The sequence below is a fragment of the Bubalus kerabau genome, chromosome 4 (genome assembly GCF_029407905.1).
Source record: "Bubalus kerabau isolate K-KA32 ecotype Philippines breed swamp buffalo chromosome 4, PCC_UOA_SB_1v2, whole genome shotgun sequence".
Taxonomy (NCBI): Eukaryota; Metazoa; Chordata; class Mammalia; order Artiodactyla; family Bovidae; genus Bubalus; species Bubalus kerabau.
In genome coordinates this window covers 53203315-53221336 of record NC_073627.1, presented here as the reverse complement: position 1 = coordinate 53221336, position 18022 = coordinate 53203315, and the positions used below count along the sequence as shown (strand labels likewise).

Genomic DNA, 18022 nt, shown 5'->3' with positions numbered 1-18022 from the left:
AGCAGGAAATGGCAACCTACTCCAGTATGCTTGCCTGGAAATCCCTGTGGACAGAGGAGCCTGGTCCTGGACAGAGGAGATCCCTGGGGTCACAAAGAGTCAGACACAACTGAATAACTAAAGAACAACAACAACAAATTTAACTACCAATAGCCTGCTGTTGACCAGAAGTTTTACCAATAGATAACATAAAGTCCATTAACACATGCTTTGTATATTATTTGTATACTTACAGTAAAGTAGAGAGAGGAAAATATTATTAAGAAAATCATAAAGAGAAAATATCTACAAGACCTTTTAGAACTAACACCCCAAAAAGATGTCCTTTTCATTATAAGGGACTGGAATGCAAAAGTAGGAAGTCAAGAAACACCTGGAGTAACAGGCAAATTTGGCCTTGGAATACAGAATGAAGCAGGGCAAAGACTAATAGAGTTTTGCCAAGAAAATGCACTGGTCATAACAAACACCCTCTTCCAACAACACAAGAGAAGACTCTATACACAGACTTCGCCAGATGGTCAACACCAAAATCAGATTGATTATGTTCTTTGCAGCCAAAGATGGAGAAGCTCTATACAGTCAGCAAAAACAAGACCAGGAGCTGACTATGGCTCAGACCATGAACTCCTTATTGCCAAATTCAGACTTAAATTGAAGAAAGTAGGGAAAACCACTAGACCATTCAGGTATGACCTAAATCAAATCCCTTATGATTATACAGTGGAAGTGAGAAATAGATTTAAGGGCCTAGATCTGATAGATCAAGTGCCTGATGAACTATGGAATGAAGTTCGTGACATTGTACAGGAGACAGGTATTAAGACCATCCCCGTGGAAAAGAAATGCAAAAAAGCAAAATGGCTGTCTGGGGAGGCCTTACAAATAGCTGTGAAAAGAAGAGAAGCAAAAAGCAAAGGAGAAAAGGAAAGATATAAGCATCTGAATGCAGAGTTCCAAAGAATAGCAAGAAGAGATAAGAAAGCCTTCAGCGATCAATGCAAAGAAATAGAGGAAAACAACAGAATGGGAAAGACTAGAGATCTCTTCAAGGAAATTAGAGATACCAAGGGAACATTTCATGCAAAGATGGACTCGATAAAGGACAGAAATGGTATAGACCTAACAGAAGCAGAAGATATTAAGAAGAGATGGCAAGAATACACAGAAGAACTGTACAAAAAAGATCTTCAAGACCCAGATAATCACGATGGTGTGATCACTGACCTAGAGCCAGACATCCTGGAATGTGAAGTCAAGTGGGCCTTAGAAAGCATCACTACGAACAAAGCTAGTGGAGGTGATGGAATTCCAGTTGAGCTATTCCAAATCCTGAAAGATGATGCTGTGAAAGTGCTGCACTCAATATGCCAGCAAATTTGGAAAACTCAGCAGTGGCCACAGGACTGGAAAAGGTCAGTTTTCATTCCAATCCCAAAGAAAGGCAATGCCAAAGCATGCTCCAACTACTGCACAATTGCACTCATCTCACACGCTAGTAAAGTAATGCTCACAATTCTCCAAGCCAGACTTCAGCAATATGTGAACTGTAAACTTCCAGATGTTCAAGCTGGTTTTAGAAAAGGCAGAGGAACCAGAGATCAAATTGCCAACATCCGCTGGATCATGGAAAAAGCAAGAGAGTTCCAGAAAAGCATCTATTTCTGCTTTATTGACTATGCCAAAGCCTTTGACTGTGTGGATCACAATAAACTGTGAAAAATTCTGAAAGAGATGGGAATACCAGACCACCTGATCTGCCTCTTGAGAAATTTGTATGCAGGTCAAGAAGCAACAGTTAGAACTGGACATGGGACAACAGACTGGTTCTGAATAGGAAAAGGAGTATGTCAAGGCTGTATATTGTCACCCTGCTTATTTAACTTCTATGCAGAGTACATCATGAGAAACCCTGGACTGGAGGAAGCACATTCTGGAGTCTAGATTTCTGGGAGAAATATCAATAACCTCAGATATGCAGATGACACCACCCTTATGGCAGAAAGTGAAGAGGAACTAAAAGCCTCTTGTTGAAAGTGAAAGTGGAGAGTGAAAAAGTTGGCTTAAAGCTCAACATTCAGAAAACAAAGATTATGGCATCTGGTCCCATCACTTTATGGGAAATAGATGGGGAAACAGTGGAAACAGTGTCAGACTTCATTTTTCTGGGCTCCAAAATCACTGCAGATGGTGACTGCATCCATGAAATTAAAAGACGCTTACTCACTGGAAGGAAAGTTATGACCAAGATAGAATATTCAAAAGCAGAGACATTACTTTGCCAACAAAGGTTCGTCTGGTCAAGGCTATGGTTTTTCCTGTGGTCATGTATGGATGTGAGAGTTGGACTGTGAAGAAGGCTGAGCGCCGAAGAACTGATGCTTTTGAACTGTGGTGTTGGAGAAGACTCTTGAGAGTCCCTTGGACTGCAAGGAGATCAAACCAGTCCATCCTAAAGGACAACAGTCCTGGGTGTTCATTGGAAGGACTGATGCTGAAGCTGAAACTCCAATACTTTGGCCACGTCATGTGAACAGTTGACTCATTGTAAAAGACCCTGATGCTGGGAGGGATTGGGGGGCAGGAGGAGAAGGGGACGACAGAGGATGAGATGGCTGGATGGCATCACCAACTTGATGGATGTGAGTTTGAGTGAACTCCGGGAGTTGGTGATGGACAGGGAGGCCTGGCGTGCTGCGATTCATGGGGTCACAGAGAGTCAGACACGACTGAGCGACTGAACTGAACTGGACCACTACTGTAAGTTTGCATCATCTATAAGATGAAGCATCAATGTAAGTCATTTCCTACAAAAATGCTATCTTAAATGATACAAAACACCGTAGATGTTATCTGTATTTCTAACACTAGATAAAATGAAAAGATAATGTGAAAAAATAATTTGTATTTGTTTAGAGGTATAAAAATTTGTACATTGATATTGAAAAAGCTTTATGATATGATTTCTTTATGGTAATTTAGTGTAATTGATACAGTTGCTTCACAGTAGCCTGACCTATACACTAGTGAATCAATCATCATTCAATTTTTAAGGCATAAAGTATTACAGTCATGTTCATAATATGGTATTAGAAAAACATTGTTACTGTTTACTTTCTTACTCACTGTAAATGGGAATTCCTTAACACAGCTGCCTCAGTTTCCCCTGAGAGCAGGCTTTGTTAAGAAAACCCTAGTGCTCTGGTATATTTCAAAATGGTTCCCTTCCCCCTCCCATTACTGGGTGCACAAGGGTGTTTTTCTCCCCTGTATGTTGAGGGAACGTGATCTGGCTCCTAGACATAACTCTCACAATATTTGGGAGCCCTCCATGACTAAGTGCCCCTAGATTTTTAACTAAGAGAGTCATGCATATTGAGTCTGTAGCAGTTCATCATTTGCAGTTCAGGCTTTGTTAGCCCAGCACTTGTTCCTGCACTGGTTTTCCCTGGTATTGCTGCTCCAGTAAGCTGTTACTTCCTGTATTCACCTGTCTCCTAATCTTAAAGGCAATGGTTTGTCCTCCCCTCTCTCACAAATCCAGGAAAAGTTATTGATGTTTCAGTTTTTTCGCCTTTTATCTGTCAGGATAGAGTGGCAGCTTCCAAGCTATTTATATAAAAAATGGAAACCAGAAGTCTACCTCCGTTTTTTAAATAAATTTACAAATCACAAAAATTATTTTTTCCTTCATCCTCTTATTTCCTTTTTCTAATTCCCTTCATCCCTTTATGTAGATTCAGGTTTCTATCTTGTATAATTTTTCTTATAGCTTAAAAGGCTTCGTTTAACATTTGTAGTATGGCCCTGCTGGTAACAGATTTTTCTGTTCATTTTTTTAAAAATATGATACAGTGTACATAACAAAATTTGCCATTTTAACCATTTTTTGTGTTCAGTTCAGTGGCATTAAATCTATTCTATTCACCTTTTTGTGAATTCTTCTATCTTCCCAACTGAAACTCTGTACTTAACAATAACTCCTGTTCTCCCTTGCCTCAGCCCCTGCATAACTACCATTCTCCTTTCTGTCTGTGAATTTAACTACTCTGGAACCTCATGTAAGTGGGATTGTACAATGTATGTCCTTTTGTATCTGTGTTATTTCATGTCTTCAGAGTTCATCCATGTTATAGCATGGGTCAGAATTCCCTTTTATGGTTAAGTAATAATCTGTTCAATGCCTGTATACCACATTTTGTTTATCCATTCATGCTTCAGTGGTCATTTGAGTTGTTTTCCTCTTTTGGCTATTGTGCATATGCCAATATTGTGAATATATGAATGCTGGTGTACAATTATCTTTGTGTCCATCTCTGCTTTCACTTCTTACAGATATATACCCAGAGGTGGGATTACTGGATCACATGGTAATTCTGTTTAATTTTTTGAGGACTTTCTATCGTATTTTCCACAGCGACTACAGTATATTATATTCCTACCAGCAATGTAGGAAGGTTCCGTTTTTTGTTTTTTCCTGGCTGTGTCTTGAGGTGTGTGGGATCTTAGATCCCTGACCAGGGATTGAACCTGTGCTGCCTGCAGTGGAACATGGAGCCCTAATCATTGGACCACCAGGGAATTGTCAGGAAGGTTCCAGTTTCTTTACATCCTTGCCAAGCACTTGTAATTTTCTATTCTGTATTCTGTTTTCTTTTTAAATTATAACCATCCTAATGGATGTGAAATGGTATGTCTTTGTGGTTTTGGTTTGCATTTCCTAATGATTAGTGATGTTAAGCATCTTTTCATGTGCTTATTGTCCATTTACAAATCTTTTTTCCTCATTAATTAAGTAATTATTTATTTGTTTGGTTGCGCTGGGTTTTCCTTGCTGTGAGCAGGCTTTCTCTAGTTGCAGCGAGTGGGGCTACTCTTTGTTGCAGTGTACTGGCTTCTCATTGGCTGGCTTCTCTTGTTGCAGATCACAGGATCTAGGGAGTGTGAGTTTCAGAGTTGCAGCACAGAGGCTCAGTGGTTGCGGCTCATGGGCTCATTAGTTGTGGTGCACAGGCTTATTGCTCTGTGGCAACTAGTGCTGCTTTAGAGGCTTATGTACTGAAAAATTTGTCTACTAATTTTTAACGGTGGTGAAAGAAGCAAAAATCTCTTTCATTTATAGCATTTTGGTCAGTATGTAGAAGGTGACATCACAGGATGGCTTTGTTTTCTCATTTTAAAAGATTAATTGAAAAAAGTTTTAAAAATGCCAAAATACTGTATGATAAAGGAGAAGATAAAAATGTCAGACAATCCCAAAGGATTTTTGAAGTAAAATATATAACTGCAAATATCATAAGGGTTCAGTTGGATTAATTTTCACCAACTAAATAATATATCGTTTTACCACTGTTTCTGTATTCCTAGGTTCTTTTTGAGTCATGGCTTGATTGTTTAGATTTCATAATCATGTAGTTTTATTCAAGAAAAGTACATAAATATATTTCCTACTATAGCATATCAAGAGGCGCATGATGCCAGTTTGTCTGCCTACTGCTAGTGTTACAAATTGACTACTTGGTCTGCATTATAAAGGCATATTTTTCTTTTGTAATTAAGAAGTAATCTTTGGAGTGATACTTGGAGTTTATGTGAGTCTCTTGTTTCCCAACAACATTTATCCAGTGATTTTAGCATCCATTTATGTACCTTGTAGGAATCAACTATTACATGGCAGTTGTAAAATAGTGATTTTTAAGATTTTACCATTCTATTTACAATTTTTAGTAGCATTCTTCTCTAAGGAAGAACTTTCCTTTTTCTCCCCCATTTCCTTTCTTTGATTCTTTTTTCCTTTTTTTTTTTGTTGTTGTATCAATAAACACCCCAGGTATTTCTCATGAAGTTGGTCAGTGTGACTCTTTGCTATACTTTGAGACTCATTGCTGTAGTCACATCTGTATAAAGTGCTACTGTTCCAGGAGGACTGTTGCTCTGTACAGGTTGGTCAGCTTTATATTTGTTCTTAAACTGAGAAGTCTTATAGAAATATGATTGTTCTAGTATAAATGTAGATTAAAAATTATACCACTTTGGGGTGTTCTTGGTTATAAACTCAGAAACTGAGGCAGCTGTCTTAAGGAATTCCCATTTACAGTAGGCAAGAAAGTAAACAGTAAGTGGAGAGTAGGGTAACAGACACTTATGGTATCAAAAAACAACCGTGAAAAGGATCTGTCTTAATGTGCTAGCCCACTGCAGTTTAACATATTGCTTACAACCTTCACAATAGAATTTGAGTGACTTCAGTTACACATTCCAGGAGACTGGCAGTCTGTTACAATCAGAATCTGAACTTTAGAGCAGGCTAATTTACAGCGATGGGATGAAGAAAGTTGTGGATTTGTATTACACACTCTCACCTGACACTGTATCTGATCCCTTACCTGCTGATTGACATCTTGAATGAGCTCTTTGAAGCAAGTTCCAGCTTAATTAAAATGTTTGCTTGGTTAGCAGTGATCTGTGAAAGCCTGTGATAAATATTGAATCAGGTTCACCTGCTGGTTGCTGTAAGTAGATAAACAGCTGCCTTGTGCAGTTTAATCATGAAACTGTGGCAGTAGAGTACTACTGTTTGAATTTTTTAAAAAGAATAGTTGAAACGGTATAGTTATGTCACTTTTGCTATCTTAACTAGAGTGTGTGCCTACATGAGATTTTGCACAACAGGCATTCAGTACCTCTTCGGATGGCGTGGACAGCAGCAAATGGTTGATAAAGATTAACAGTAAACCTTCTTTCATATGCCTCAAAGTATAATTCAGTATTCATTGACTTGTTTTTACCACTAGTTCTTCATGTGCGTGATGTTTGGAAATAAAAAAGGGCAGTATTTTGCTTTTCTTTTTGTCAAGTTAAATGGTAGATTAAAAATGATCTTGTTAATTAAAACTTTAAGGTTTAAGGTTATGAATTCTAACTTCTCACAAATCTATCATGAATTTTGTAGCCACTTGAAGAACTTCAGATTTTATTTTTTCATCTATAAAATGGAGTTAGCAATAAACATTAGTGAACTAAATGTTATAGAATTTTGTTAATATTGCATAATTAACAAACATTAAAAGAGAAATTAATTTACAAGCAGTAGAGGAATCTTTATAAAATTATCTTCTTTGGACTATCAAGTTGTTTATTTCTTTACAGAATTAATGTGACTAAGCAAGTTCATTGTAAATAAAATGCTATTTCTATTTTATTTTCTTTGTAAAATCAGACATAAATTCTGGAATAAGGTCCTCACCCAAATAAGTCACAGTCTTCTGTGAGCACATAATGATAAGTTATGGACTCACTTTCTAAAAATGTATACAAAATTGTGTTTGTAGTTTCCGGGTGATCCCAAACTCTCTCCTCTGTAACAATACATGGATGTAAATTAGGAGTCTATTTCCTTATCATTTAGGCTGAAAATTTTAGTCAGGCGAGATTAAGATGATAGTTGTTCTGTTAGGTATTAAGCTGCTGAGGAGCAACCTGTATATTTGCTGTTTTAGGTTTCATTTGAAGCACTTTTTAGCATTTTGTAGGTGTGTTATGTATGTACTACGTTCCTTAGCTCCAAGGATTATCTACTGTAGTGGGGATTCCTAATTTTTTACCTAACGTTTTTATAGTTTTATTCCTATCATCAGTTTGTTTGGAAGTTTATGGGGAAAATAAAATTTTATATAAGTCACACTTAACCTGCTCAACACTTTTTTTGATCTTTATCTATGTTGATGCATAGAACTCTGGTTTGTATTTTTTTTTTAATTATTTACAGTATTCCGTTGATAGACTCCACAATTTATTTACTTATTCTTTTGCTGACACATTTAGCTTATTTTCCTCACTATTAAAACAGTACTACAAAGAGTATCCCTGTTGTCTCTCTCTGAATCTGCAAGTCTGTCACTAGCATGTATGACTAGCAGGCTCATGCTGGGCCAAGGGTCTGTATATATTTGATAGCACTGTATCACCAACTTGTTCTTCAAAGTGATTATGTCACTTTATACTTGGATCAGCAGTGTTTAAGAGAGTTGGTTTATATCTTTTCTGACACCCAGTCTGGTGAATGTAAATGAAATACAATTAGGGTTTTAATTGCATTTTCCTAATTAGTTTCCCTGGTGTCTCAGACAGTAAAGCGTCTGCCTACAATGCAGGAGACCCAGGTTCAGTCCCTGGGTCGGGAAGATCTCCTGGAGAAGGAAATGGCAACCCACTCCAGTATTCTTGCCTGGAAAATCCCATGGACAGAGGCGCCTGGTAGACTACAGTCCATGGGGTTGCAAAGAGTCGGACACGACTGAGCGACTTCACTTTCTTTCTTTCTTTCTTTCTAAAAGAACATCGGGTTGTACATCTTTTCAGATGTTTGTTGGGTTTTCTGCTTTTCTCTCCTGTGATTTTTTTTGTTCTTGGATTCTTATTCTTCTATTGGGCTTTTAAAAAATTGGTTTGTTGGAATTCTTTATGTGTTATGAAGACTGATCCTCAGTTGGTTATATACAGCATATGTGTCTTCTCAAGATTGTTTTCAGTCTGTTGTGCTTTTGGTGTATTGTTTAAGAAATCCTTCCCTATATTGAGGTCCTAAAGATATTTTTCTGTATATAGGGACAGAGATTTTATGACACATACAATCTAGAATATTTCCTCTCTGGTCCTTTGTAGAAAGAGTGTGATGCTTGCTCTAAACAGTCTCTCAACTGAAGAATTTTTGTTTTTCCCCCTTGTGGAACATAATGTCCATCTTGTTAGAAAATATTTGACTTAACTGTCAACTAATAATAAGTTAAAATGATTTTTATGAAGTAAATTTTATAGCTTATACTTAAGAATATTTTGTAATTGCATTCAGAAAATAATGCACTTAGAGTACTAAGTGAAACTGGTATTGATAATCTCCTATAACACACCTTGTAGAACAATTAAAAAGTGAAGATCTCTTGGTCAGTGGGATGAAATGATCTTTGTCATTGTCTATTTGGCCTAATAATGTCAGGAATTCTAATGTTTCTTGAATGAATGAATGGATGGATGGATAGATGAATGAATGAGATAGTGAGATAGTACATGTAGAGTGCTTAGCACAGGGACAGCCTTAATAAATGATAGTTATTAAATGAATATATCAGGATATGTGTTTGCCACTCACAACTAAAGTGGCCCAAATATTAACATAACAAGATGATTTTTCTTTTTGTTCTTGAAAAATAACAAATTGTCCTGTACTTTTTTTTTAAAGCTAACCTTTTTATTTTGAGGTTACTTTTTGATATGTGAAGAAGTAAAATTTGGGCATCTATTAAACATCTACAGATAAATAAAATGTGGTACATGGGTACAGTATTTGGTTTAGGGACATTAGTCACAATCCATCAATTAAAAAAATTAAGTTACACTTATATGCAAAATACCATGCTCAATGAATGAGTATATGAAGTAACGTAAGACATAGTTTCTGTCCTCAGGAATTTGCAGTGTGGTTGAAAGACAATGCATGCACATATGGAAAAGTATGTTACTGTTTCATGGACCTAGTTTTCTCTATTTCATGCAGATAAGCTTCTTTCTGGTCTTTTCCCCCTCTACTTCTTTATGTGCTAATTTTTCATATTTAACATCCTTTTATGCTTACTTTTAGAATTCATTTCATAGACTCTGTTTAGATACTCCCCTGATTTATGAACTCACAAAATAACTTTTCTGACAATGCAGTCATTTCTCACTACTCCTTTATTATTATCCTTTTTTAGGCATATTTAGTCACCATGCTAATTTTTATTTTTCCAAGTAAATATAGTAATTTTAACACAGTAATTTTCATTGTTGTTCAGGGGAAAGGTTGGCGAGAGCTATGAAACTTTAGAGGTTGACACAGTTATCTTAATCTATTTCTGATTATAACCTTGTGAAAGGAATAGTGGCAAGGACTCAGAAGTTGCCCTTTCAAGATCAAATATTATATTCATTCTTTATCCTTTCAAAAAACATTAATGCATATCTATATAGTCTGAGAAGAGAGGGAATAAATAGAAATTGCTGGACACAAAGATAATTTTCTAAAATCCCTGGTTGCTCCTAAGAACAATTTTTGGCTATTGTAGATTTGAAATGTATTTTTAAACAGTTGACTCCTACACGTGGAACTAATACAACTGTCACATCCACATCTCTTATGATAGTAGATTTTTTGGGGGCTGTTATTTGGGTTAAGTTTTCTTGCCTTTTGTTGAAGAAAAGGAACTCTAGACAGTTTCCAGCTATGGGAAAAGAAGTCATCTCTTAAAGAGATTAGTTCTACCATATGATATTGCTACTTAACAGTTCTTAGAGATTTCAGGTTTGGGGAGCCTATGTGTTTTATCTTTCTTGAGGTTTAGATATATTAGATGAGAAAGAATACTTTTTAATTTATTCTCCAGTTTCCTGATACAATCTATATAAATTTAAAGAGCAAAAACAAAAGGAAAATATCCTTGTGGGAGGTAAACTTGATCATCTGTCAGCAGGAGAATTACTTGGTGAAAAATACTTAATTTTGTTCACCTGTTGTTTTAAGATCCCTAGGTCAAAGAGTTTCAGAGAGAGGCCAGAAAATATTAGCCTAATTTTGAACTAGAGGATTTTATGAGTTCTTATCATTGCTGTTTTCAGGATTCTTTCTCTGTTTTCATACAAAATTGAAAGTTGGTGATTTTGGTACAGATAATTCTCTTTTGGTCCTAAATAATTGTGTTTTTTTTAAGCCTCTGTTCTATTATTGCGTTCAGTGTTTTCCATCTTCAACTATGATTATACCAAATCCCTTAAATAGGAACTTCAATAGAAGATCACTTCTGAAGAAGTAATTTCTCTTTAAATCTGCAAATAAATAAGAATCAACTTTCTTAGTTTCTGTCTTCTACTCTACTTGCCCAGCCACTCACTGAAAACCATCATCTTGAGGAGTTACCCTTGATTTCATAAATTGTATAATTCAGAACACTTGAAGATTTAACAAACATAAAACATTTTTAATATAAAAATTAGTTCTGTTTTATAATTTTTTTTCAATTACGGAGTGAAAAACACATTTAAGGTACATAAATAAAGCTGCTCTAGTAAGAACTTTCTAAAACAAGTCCTGTATCTTTTGCTTTTGTTAGTTATGCTGTTAGTATAACATTTTAAGGTAAGCAGATCCCTTTAAAAAATTATTAGTGCAAATACTGCTTTTAAAATTAAACTATTTGAATGCAAAGCAGAAAGTTATAAGACTGTATAACAGCATCCTTTTTTATTGGAAAAATATGAAAGATACATATAGGAGGATCTGCTAGTTATATGTGGTGGTTGACTTATTTTGTATTTTTCTATAACGTTTGAATTTTTTGTTTAGAAAAATAGCAGAATGAAAATAAAAGGAGTATATCCTAAAGCTTTAAGTGGAATTCATGTTGAAAAGTATCATATCAAAAAGTAGGTTTTCCAAGCCATGTGAAAAAGACTACTTTATTGAATTACTTTTAGGCTTGTATATATCCGTAGAGAATATCGTAGTGCATTGGGCCTAGCATTCTAGTATTCACAATGAATTTAACTGTATCATGGGAAAGAGATATAATTGAGTAAAAAGATTGAAAATATGAAAATAAACTAATTCTGCTACCAAGAGTTACCTTAATTCTTTTACTAAGTTAATTAATTTGATCATTGAAAAGGACAAAAAGGAATTCAGTCAGAAATACCATGATATAATTTGCATTCCATTTTCTGTGTGACCAGAAATTGTTAGATATTGCAACATATGTAACATAAACCACATGTCAGCTGTTTCCTGCCTCACTGTTGACAAGAGCCCCATTCATAACTCTTCTTTTATCCTTTCAGTGAATAAGTAATTATTCAATATAGAAGGCAGGATATTTGGAACTGGCTATTTAATGTGGCAGCACTCTGTAATGATATCTGCTGTTACTGGCAACCTGAGAGGGGAATGTAACAATTCCAGCATGGCTGTAACTTTATCTGCTTTGACTGACTGTTTATTTGGCACATCAGTGAACCTTTTATCCCAGTGAGTGACAGCTCCAGAAGGGTCACATTTACATCCATTCTATCATGTATTGTAATATTTAATGGCGGACAAGGTTGAGTGAGACTGGGAGTAATTCGAACTTGCTTTTCCACTGAGTTGAGGCTAAAAGACAGCTTGATCCCCAGTATTGTGGTGTAACATGCTAAGACTTAGCATTTGTTTATGAAGGCTAATCTTACTGATTATAATTAAAAAAAAAAAACTTCAGTTAAATGGAGTGTTTGTTCTACTAAACTTAAACTCTCTAGTACAAGTTCTCTTAAGCTACTGTGCTATTTAGTATTTTTCCCTATCAGTGACCATTCCTATAAACTAACCGTTTCTTAATCTTTCTCTTAAAGGAGGCTGCATTCTGTCTCATTTGTATAGTAACTGAGGTTGAGAAGAGAGTAGTTATTAAGAACCAGTGTGTTCTAATATATAGCATTAAGCTATTTTTTTTTTAATATTTGAGTTTGGAAATACAGAAAAGCCAGGTAAATATTATAATGTACTCCTGATGTTCCATATGGTATATTTAAGGAGCCATTTATATAACTTTTAATTATGAAACTGAATTGAGTAAAATTGTCTAGGAAAAGCTATCTTGAATGATAATTGTACTGATGGATTTATATTTGATGACCGGTAATTGAATTTCAGATATACTTGTTCCACACAAGCAGTCTGTCTTCATTATTAAATATTAATAATTTGCATTCATTTTCATACTTTTGCTAGAGAATAGTTTTCTCTTATTGTTTTTGAGTGATGATTTAAATTCAGCTTGATGTTTCTGTTCTTTTGTAAGTTATGTTAAAATGCTTTTTAAAGTACTGGTTTATTAAAGGATATTTGAATGGATTGTGCTGTGAAGAAAAATAACACTCTTAAATCTAAACTGTAATATCACAATTCACTTGAAGCCTAAGCAAAAATGAAAATTGTCTTTCGTTTTGTCTTAGTTTTATAATTTATGAAAGAGGAGAATTAAAATGTACTTAAAACATTTGGAATTTGAGAGTTGGAGTAGTATGTTAGAAAACAATGCAAATATGGAAACATTTATAACTCAAGAGTGAAAGAGAACCAATTTGAAATTGAATTTGCAGCTTTTTCTTTAAAGGCAAATTTTAGATGATGTGACATTATGGAATTTCCCATTGTTTGGCAACTGTGATTCGCTACTTCTAGTTTTGATTCCATGAAAAGTTTGATAAAAATTTTATGGTAGTCCAGACAATAGTCATCTTTTCTTTCCTTTGTTACAGCCCCCTGGTCACTGTTCTAGGTGCTGTTGTTCTACCAAACAAGGAAACAGTGAAGATTCTTCAAATACCACTAAGAAGGATCATGGGGGGAAGTTCAAGATACCCAAAATATATTTTGGGACACGCACACACAAGCAGATTGCTCAGATTACTAGAGAGCTCCAGAGAACAGCATACTCAGGGGTCCCGATGACTATTCTTTCCAGCAGGGATCATACTTGTATCCATCCGGAAGTAATGGGTAACTTCAACAGAAATGAAAAGTGCATGGAATTGCTGGATGGAAAAAATGTGAGTTAAGTTCATTTATTTTAGGCAAAAAATTAGACTGAAAAGATAAAAATTACTCCATTTTTAATGTGTTCATTTTATATGTACATTTACAGTGATAACTTAAGTCAGATTGATTGCTAATGTTGATATTTTTTAAAAAATAATTTTACCATAAGGAAATCTTTTATTCAAGTTTAAAATTATGAGTTTTTGTGCTAAAACGTGGGGATATTTAATTCCTTGAAAATTAATTTCCATGTCTTAATTTCTTCTTTCAAAAATAGTCAAACATAGAGATCAAATGAGAAAAAAACATTTAAATGATTTAGCCTAACTAGATCTGATTGATATATTTTACATATTAAAAAATTTCAGAATAAGGTAATTTGCATACACCATCTCTGGGCAAATTTTAAAATGTTTTTGAATTGAGAAATGTAATGATTTCACTGTCTCATCATTCTGATTAGTATAAACTTCTTTTAAAAATTACAGTAAATTATTAACTAAAGATATATTATTTATGGATTTGAAATTTTCTGGGGAAATTTAGAATAATATGAATTTTGGCTAGGTGGAAATAAATAAATCTCACTAAAGTCATGATTTTTTGATAATATTTTGCCAGTATTAGTTTAGTGTCTGTGTACCAGTTAGATAACTAGTTTACTCTAAAATTGAAGTTACAAGTCTGGAATTATACCCAGAAATTATAGTTGAACCATAAATTGATAGTATATGAAATGACCAATGATATTTTAATATATTTTGAAAGTTGTGTATTTCTGTATTTTGTCGAACCAGCATAGTTGGTTCTACACAAAAGTCTAAGAGCTATAGCCTCTTAGACTCTAGTTTCATTTAGCTGTATATCATCCCCTAATGTATAATGTGAATAGATTATTTTGTATTATGCTTTTCTTTTTCAGTGCTTCCTATTATTATATGAAATTTATTCAACCTTTATTGGAATTAATCAAAAGAAGCCTCAATAGATACACAAACCCAATAGATAATATAAAATATAAGTACTAAGGGGCTTCAGTGGAAAAACTTAAGTGACTTTTTTAGAATCAAGAAGAGAATACAGAATAACTGAATCAAAACCATTGTTAAAATTGTATGATCATATTTGTTTCCATATATATTCTTTCTAACTGAGGAATTGTGCAATCTTTTCACTGTATATTTAAAAAGTTCTCTTCAAAGAGAGATAAAAATATTAAAAAGCTGAATGTTAAAAAAATAATAAAATAGAGAAAAGGCTCTTCATGATAAAAACCCATAAATTTTATACTTAAGTAGACTTCTTTCCATATGTGGCTAACTGATCTACTAAATTCCTCAAATGCTTGAAATTTGTTTTTAGTCTGTGCAGAAAGATTTGCTGGCATAGTCATTATTTTTTGCTAGTTGCTATTGAGAAACTTATCATGTGATTATGCATTGAAAGCAAATATTTTATGTAATCTTTTAGAATCCTGCAGTGCTGGTTATGTCTTTTGATTGATCTTTACTCTCCTAAGTTTGAATCTTGTAAAAATAAAAATCAAATAGACTTGAATATTCAGAACATTTCACTGGCCTTCAGGTTCTGTTTTAAAGTAAACAAATATTTTATTTTTGAATATTAACAATATAAATAATTGAAGCTATCTGCATTTGTCTTGACCTAATTCTGCCTCAGAATGGCTAGCTCATAAGGCATACATGAGCATTCTCTTTCTTGTTCCCAAGCCATAAGGGTAATTTGGTATTGTAATGAGGGCCAATTACAAAGTCACTAAAGGTGTCTATGTTTACTGTGGCTGAATTACCAAAGAGAAATGATAAATAGATAACTGACAGTTTAAGTGAAAAAGAGTTTAGAGTGTGATAACACTTCAATTGACAGACTCCCCTCTGGGTTATATTACACTGCTAAAATGGATGAGCTTTTCTGGTTTTGCTATCAGCCTGCACAGCAGTGTCATTCTAAGTGCCCTTAAAGTGTAAACTTTCTGATTTTTTGGCTTGATCCAAAGGCACATGTGTTTTTGTTCACTGTTTCTTTTATATTCCTATACTGGAAAAGCAATGCACATATCTGCTAAAAGTAAAATTTTGTTTCAATTAAGAAAAAAATCTTAACTAGCCCTAGAAATCATTCTAAAAAATTATTTTAGGTATAGAAGAATATCTGTTTTTTGTTAAAATGAGATTTAACAGTCCATAACCATAGACTTGAAGGCAACTTAGTGATCACTTTGTTATCAGTACAAATAAAAACTTTCAGAATAGTATGAAAGGTACTTGGAATGAAGAAATGGTGAATGTCATTATTAAGCTCAATCTGATATCAAAGTCAGTATGAAAGATACTTGACATATTTCCATATTTGGGTCTCTAGACCCAAAATCATAGAATTTTAGAGCTAGAAAGAACTTCAGAAATGGCAGTCAGTGGTCGGAGAACTCTTCAAAGGCTTCTAGTTCAGCTACTCTTGATGCCTAGTCACATGGGAAAGATGGGCCCTGAAGTTTGCCCAGTGACAGACAACTAATCAGAAGAAAGAAAGCAAGTTTTCTCTTAACCCTTACAGTTTTCACTGCATTAGAAACAAAAACAAATGGTGGCATATGGTATAGGGAAGTTGACATGGCATGAAGGATTAAAGGGAATAATAGAGATTAGATAAAGTAAGTGAAAATAATACAAAATTGAAGCAAGTGAACACGGTTAGGTGAGCCCTTTCTAATTCTTATTTTTAATACCTTGGAGGAACAATAAGTAGTATGGCTGAATTAGCAGTCCTCAGCTGATCATTTCTTGTCCTTGAATTTGCAGACATCTTTTGTAGGTTATGACCTTTTTATGAGTTACTCCATTTCTAGCAGTGTCTAGATATTTTTGTATATGTAATAATGTATGAATATTTTAAAAACAGATTTTTGTTTTTGATGGTTTGTAGATAAAAATACACATACACGCACATACATCTCCCCAGTGGTTAAGAAAAACAAACTGGGAAAGATAAATATTAGATTTCAAAATCACATTAATTTTTTTATTGATATATAAAATTAATGAAAATTAAAATGGCCCATTATTTCACCACCTAGTACCAAATGACAATTGAAAAAACTAACATACATGGTTAGAGACTCAAAATTATGGAAAGGTATTAAATGAAAGGAGACGATTTCTCTTTCCAGTTCTTTCCATCTCTTTAAGGGACCTACTGTAAAGTTTTATGTATATTCTTCTAAAACACTTATAATATATGTTTTGTGTAATGTATGTGTATAGATTATTTTTAAAGCTTAAAAATCAGCACAAAGACAAATCAACCTCATTTTTTAAGGACCATACTTGGGTTCAATCCTTGGGTTGGGAAGATCCCCTGAAGGAGAGCATGGCAACCCACTCCAGTATTCTTGCTTGGAAAATCCCCATGGACAGAGGAGCCTAGTGGCCTACAGTCTATGGAGTTGCAAAGTTGGACACAACTGAGCAACTAAGCATAGCACATACCATTTATATGAATTTGCCAGAATTTATTTAACATATCCTCTGTTGGTAGATATTTAGTTTATTTCCAATTTGGTGGGAGCTATTAAACATTGCACTATATATATAATCACATAAATGGTGAAATTTTATTTGGTAGTTAAATTTCCTGTGTATTTCTAATAGAAGTAGAAGTTTATACTTCTAATTTTATACACCTTTTAATAGAATTTGATGCCTTTGCTAGGACTGTGTTTTATCAAACATCTTATTTTTGATTAGTGTATATATGTTAATAAAATTTTTTTACTTCAATAATAGAATGGCAAAGGACATTAGTAGATATTACCTGAAAGAAGATTCTATTTTTGCCTTTAAAATAGGCAAAAATAAAAAAAGATAATGTTGATAAAGGTGTGGAAAAAGGGTAATATAAAATGTTCATAAACATTTTCTGGAGGATAATTTGACAATACGGTTTTCAAGAAACTGAAAAATATACTCTCTGATCTCATAATGCCGTTTCTAAAAATGTATGATAAGAAAATATTTAGAAATGGGCATAAAATTGCTTATTGCAGCATTATTTATAAAGCAAAAATTGAAACCAGTCTAAATATCCAGTGATAAACTGATTCATCAGATGTGGCATATTAATCCAATATATGTTAGCAACAATGAAAAAAAACTTAGTGATATGAAAAGACATATTTGATAAGATTTTCAATAAAATAGGCCATGAGAAAAAAGGCAGTACCAGTTTTGTAAAAAACACTTAGTGACTGGATTGTCAGTAATCCTCAGTGCATGCACCTGGGGAAAATTTGATTTGTTCTCATTTTAATATTGGGTCACATTACAGAGATGTATTGATATATAGAGAAGAAATCTGAAATGAGATACATCAAAATATTAATAGTACATTTTTGATATAGTG

At 34.0% G+C, this 18022-nt stretch overlaps 1 protein-coding gene across 12 annotated transcripts in view; it reads left to right on the top strand.

Moving 5' to 3' along the window:
* BRIP1 (BRCA1 interacting helicase 1) overlaps positions 1-18022 on the top strand; it is a 189137-nt gene that overhangs the window by 40643 nt on the left and 130472 nt on the right. For all 12 annotated transcript variants that reach the window (XM_055577414.1, XM_055577413.1, XM_055577410.1 and 9 more), the window contains one exon: positions 13324-13614. In XM_055577414.1, the coding sequence (XP_055433389.1) occupies positions 13324-13614 (291 nt within the window). The remainder of the gene's footprint in view (positions 1-13323; positions 13615-18022) is intronic.